Here is a 6000-nt window from a genome sequence, read left to right on the forward strand (position 1 = left end):
ACCGCTCTGAATACACAGAACGCCCCCTGTAACTGCGCCCCCGGCCCTGACTGAAAGCTTAGCCCCAATGTACGGCCGGTGTCAGTCAGGGTCGGGGGCGCAGTTACAGCGGCTGTTCTGTGTACTCAGAGGTCACTGAACCAGCGTCGCCCCGCCTCCATGACTGAAAACCGAATGCTGACGGGGAGGATAAAGATGATTTTCTCCCAGCTTAATTCGGCTGCGTGCAGGCACCGGACAGCATCATAACGCTGTTAACCTGCATATTAACCCCATATCTACAGGTTAATAGGGTTATTTCTGATGACAGGTTCCCTTTAAGCTTTATTTAGACACAATACTCAGACCTCCAAATTAAATTAAGACCCCAGACTCTGATGAACAATCACTGGGGGCAGTAGTCAAATGCTACATAAACAATACCTTTACCGCTTCTGCTGTATGTAGTCAATTAGTACAAAATACTTTTTTTTTTTTTTTTCTTTTTTAATATAATTTTTTTAATATTGTGCCATTAAATGTATGATTTGCTTTTTTTTTTTTTTTTTTTTTTTTATCCTTTCCAGCAATACTTTGTACTCTTAATCATCACTGATGGAGAGATCACTGATCTTAATGACACCAGAAATGCCATTGTGCAAGCCTCTAAGCTTCCTTTGTCGATCATCATCATTGGTGTAGGAAGTGCAGATTTTAAAGCCATGGAATTTCTTGATGGAGACAACGGGGTCCTGAAATCTTCCAGCGGGGAGCCTGCTGCCAGAGACATTGTCCAGTTTGTGCCATTCCGACAATTCCAAAATGTAAGTTGAGATTTTCTATCTTCGCTCCAGTATTTGGAATGAATTCGCTGTTAGTATTTTCAGGATGTGGTAGTGCTCTGGCTCCATTCACATGACCATATGTATCCACAATGGAGATCTTCCATGTGTGTTATTTTATTTTATCACTGCCATAGTTCAAAATGGTCTCATCTGCAATTACCGACTAAAATATGACAGGATGGATATTTTTTTCCCCCTTTTTTGGACTGGGCACATGAGTTCATGTGTGGTCTGTTTTAAAATATTAATTAACATGAATCAGTGACACAAGTGAGACACAAATTATATCACCTATTGTGAACCATATGTATTACTGGGAACTGGATCTAATAAATAGGACAGTCGAAATACCACATCCAATAACTGCAAAAGAAGAAAAATGACTGACCAGAAAGTCCAAAAAATGATTTCAATATTATGTCGTATAATTTTTATTAAATACCAGGTTAAAAACAATGAGATCAAAAAAATATCTATAATGAAAATAACAAATTAAAAACAATTATCTGTATGTTGTTACAGGAACGCCAGAATCCAGTGTGTATATGTATGTGTATATATACACGCGCACACACACACACACACACACACACACACACACACACACACACTCACACTCACACTCACACTCACACTCACACTCACACTCACACTCTCACACACTCACACTCTCACCCACTCACACTAGATGGTGGCCCGATTCTAACGCATCGGGTATTCTAGAATATGTATGTAGTTTATTTAAATCCCGCACCGGGTGCGACCAATCAGCGAAGTGTGGTTCAAATCCCGCGCCAATTCATGGCCAGACTGCGCCTGTCGCTGATTGGTCGCACCAGCCGTCCGCGACAGTCAGTGACGCGGGATTTCCGTAACAGAGAGTTAAACGAATATATATGTGGGATACCCTCAGATTCAAAATTATGTGAATAGAAATCCATAAACACAATTTTAATACATGTGGTGCCCAAACTTCATACATGAGTTAAAAAATATCGTGTTACAGAATGATGCTCAAAATACAAAAATCCAATCAAAAATGTATATGTAAAGTGCATGTGCAAACATTACATTAATAATAAAATAGAATACTAATGGAGCAACAATAAAATGCAAACAGTGCAGAAAAAACCACCAGAGGTCAGTATCTCCACATACTCTATTGTGGGACCAGGAAGACAGAGTAACTGTAAAATAAAATCCTCAATATTTATCATCAGAATAAACAAAATACACATACACACTCTCCTCCAGGCCCTGGGAACCATATAATTGTTAAAAAAAAAAAAAAAAGTTAAAATAATAAATCGTGATATTCTCACCTTCCGGCGTCCCTCGCAGCGTTCCTTCTCCTCGCTATTCTTCCTTTCCCAGTGATGCTTTGCGGCAATGACCTGTGATGATGTGGGTCTCGTGACACCGCTATGTCATCTGAGGTCATTGCCGCTAGGCATTATTGGGAACGGGAGCATCGCGATGAGCGGGAACGCTGCGGGGGCCGCCAGAAGGTGAGAATATCACGATTTATTATTTTTATTTTTAACACTAAATCTTTTTACTATTGATGCTGCATAGGCAGCATCAATAGTAAAAAGTTGGTCACACTTGTCACTGTTTGACAAGTGTGACCAATCTGTCAATCAGTTTTCCAAGCGATGCTACAGATCGCTTGGAAAACGCTAGTGTTTAGCGGGAATACGCATGCGCGAATTGAAATAATCAACAGATAGTACAGTAGACAAATGAATGTCACACCGTCCCAGCTTAGTAATAATAATTCAGGAGCTCATACGAAGAGTCTCAGGAAGGAAAAGTGGTAATAGTAGGTAGTATCTATGGCTGCTGCTTTAGCACAAGGTCTTAGCCATAGTCTCCATTCCGGGTTCCATGCCCGCAGCCCCATAGCACGTTTCACGTGGGCTTCCTCGTGGGGGCTGTGAGTTTGAAAATTGCTATTTTTTTTGTTTTTGTTTACATTTTTGTCAAATTTCTGATATTTTTTATAAATAGACACAAAATATGTCAACCTAAATTTACCATTATCATAAATTTATAATGTGCCACACAAAAACACCCTCGAAATCGCTGGGATTTGTTGAAGCATTCCAGAGTTGTTACCACAAACTGACATTGGACAGATTTAAAAAATGTGGACCGGTCACTGAGAGGTTAAATAAGTCGTTGCATATAAATTTTATAAATATGTTTTCTAAGTGTGACGTCCACAATTTGAAGACCATCTGATAACCGGTTTATGCTTCACAATATGAGGGCAGCATACAATGGAGATCCCAGATTCCAGCCATGTGTCTCTTACCTGGCTTTTTGCTGTAGTTTTGATAAAACATGTTTTATGTGCGGTTACTGTAGCTCCGCTATAGTCCTCTATTTGATGCGTTTCTGTTACGTAGTCCTCAGTATTTGAGCCCTGGCTGGTAGCTGGTTTTGGCTTACAAATACTGATGTGAAATACTGAACGTGTGACTGTGGCCAAATGGAAATGGCATTTTTTTTATAAGCCCACCTTCTGTGGCCGGCAGTTGGACAGTCAGACCATCTCCGATATGAGGTGCAAACTGTATAGGGCAGTGGATTCATTTTTACTTTGATACTTTCATATACTGTACCTACCTGTCCATATAAACCTGTCACTTTTTTTTCCCCTGCTTTTACAGGCCCCACGTGAAGCCCTAACTCAAGCGGTACTCGCCGAGATCCCTAAACAACTGGTCTCTTATTTCAAGTTTTTGGGAATGCCCCCCGTGAATCCTCCACAGCAGAAAACTGCATAAGAATATGGATGACCCCACATGAAATGTGCTGCTACAACCAGAAGTTACCATACAGAATTTGCTTACATTCATCATCCGTATTAAGACTTTTCTCAGGGTATTGCCTGTTATTTTGTCACTCAAGTTCTGTAGTGGCAGGACAATCTTCATTTAATGGACTTTCCTACTTACAATACCACTGAAGCTGCGGGGTTTTGCCTATTTTGCTTTCCTTTTGGTAAAGGGTATCATTTGGGTGGCTTTGGGTGTATTTCCACGCAGAGGAAGTTGAGGCTAATTCATGGTTTATATCCACTAATGGCTACAATGAAACTTATATCCTGGACAGGTTAAAACCTTTTCTCAGCATTCCTACTCTACACCATGGGTTAGGACTAGCGATGAGCGAACATGCCCAGATAACGTGTTATCCGAGCATCTGGGTGTGCTCGTATATTATGTTCGCGTCCCTGGAGCTGCACGATTCACAGCTGTTAGACCCAACACATGCCGGGATTGCCTGTTTGTTAAGGAATCCCCACACGTGTTGAGGCTGTCTAACAGCTGCGAATCATGCAGCTTCAGGGACACGACCATAATATACTGGCACACCAAGGACCGAGCATGCTTGGCTAAGAGGTTATCTGAGCACATTCGTCCATCACTAGTTAGAAGTAACAATTATGGTACATAATGAATATGACACAACCAGTGAGGGACATTGCCCATCACAATGCTGAGAGAGCTGTTTTAGTAAATGCATCTCATGCTCCAGCTACTCCTACATAATAGAGGTTAGACATGTCATCATTCCTTGGCTGCAGAAGACCAAAAACCTCATCTATTGAAGTTCATCCTCCGATATGATCCAGGGGGCATCATTTGTGGTGGCAGAGGGGTAGTTGTGCAGATGCACTCAGAAATGAAAGTAAGAGTTTTCCATCTATGGGGGGGTAGGGGTATTCCAACAATCTATGACAGACACCAATTTAATTGACCAAAACCCCATTTCCATATTTCATTCCATACATTTTTAGATTTTGTAATGGCTGATGATCACATATTGACTTTCTAGTTATGAGTCTATCCTAAAACATGCATGACATCTCTACAAAATGTCTCTTTACTAGTGATGAGCGAAATAGCATTGTTGCTTGGGTCTCCCCGAGCATGCTCGGGTGATCTCCGAGTATTTTGTAGTGCTCGGAGATTGTTTTTGTCGCCTCAGCTACATGATTTACGGCTGCTGGACAGGCTGAATACATGTGGGAATTCCCTAACAAACAGGCATTCCTCACATGTATTCAGCCTGGCTAGCAGCTGTAAATCATGCAGCTGAGGCGAGGAAAACTAAATCTCCGAGCACTAACAAATACTCAGAGATCACCCGAGCGTGCTCCGGGAGACCCGAGCAACAATGCTATTCGCTCATCACTACTCTCTACCTAAACCAAATCTGCATGCTGAACTACAGGGTTGTGAACTGAAACTATATCCTTCAGGTTAGTTAAGGGGTCTGAAAAATGGCTGAAAAATAAGATGACTGGTCTATGACTGGCCCATCCGAGATATGGTGCTCACAAAAGCTTGTTCGTTTAACACTTTCATGTAGAGGTACACAAAATCTAGCAACTGGACTGATATTGGTATATCTCAATTTATTGGACTGAGCAACATAGAATTGCTTGTATCCTGCCTGAATATAGTGGTTAGCTGGTGCCTTTTTCTTAATCCTATGCTCTGAGGCTTAGGTTACACTTTATTGTATGCATTGGCTTGTAATATGTGCCTTTTTATTGAGCTCCAAGGTAATGAGACTAATATTTTCTGCATATGCCATATTTTCTGCACTCTCTCTCCTTGGAAATGCTTTGTGCCTTTTTTTGCTACTAAATTAACGTTAGAAATAAATATAATCGTACTTACTATTCCTTGCAGTCATTAGAAATCTATCCGTATGGTTCTTGCCCTTTTCCGTTTGTTCATATATCCATTTATTGTAATGTGCCGCTGTATTTAGCATTTGTATTATGCAAGTTCACTTTATACTCTGATCGGGCACTGGACCTATAAAGTAGACTGCTAGAATAATCAAGTGGTGTTGTTGTTTTTTTTATTTTGTAGTATCCAATTTTGTTTTTCTATTTTTCATAGAAATGCTTAATAAAATATCTAAATATGATCAACCGTCTGTTTGTTTTTTTTATTTAAGACCGTGTCATAAGAATAAAACGAATGACTTAAACACAGATACATTGTAGAAAGCATATTGATTAATATTATGCCCAAGTGTGAGTACACATCTATGGATTCATGTATTTCATGACCGGATATTAGTGAATTTCACTGGCCCTGGAAATTACTAGAAATACATGGGACACAATTCATTGCTGCATTTGCACCTA

General features: G+C 40.4%; 1 protein-coding gene across 4 annotated transcripts in view; it reads left to right on the plus strand.

The window, feature by feature from the left end:
* The window catches only part of CPNE1 (copine 1), a 90327-nt gene extending 84550 nt beyond the window's left edge, over nt 1-5777 (plus strand). For all 4 annotated transcript variants that reach the window (XM_077251903.1, XM_077251902.1, XM_077251901.1 and 1 more), the window contains exons 15-16: nt 567-803; nt 3500-5777. In XM_077251903.1, the coding sequence (XP_077108018.1) occupies nt 567-803; nt 3500-3616 (354 nt within the window). In that variant the 3' untranslated portion in view covers nt 3617-5777. The remainder of the gene's footprint in view (nt 1-566; nt 804-3499) is intronic.
* The last annotated feature ends 223 nt before the right edge of the window (nt 5778-6000 follow it).

This window comes from Ranitomeya variabilis, chromosome 4 (genome assembly GCF_051348905.1).
Source record: "Ranitomeya variabilis isolate aRanVar5 chromosome 4, aRanVar5.hap1, whole genome shotgun sequence".
Lineage (NCBI taxonomy): Eukaryota > Metazoa > Chordata > Amphibia > Anura > Dendrobatidae > Ranitomeya > Ranitomeya variabilis.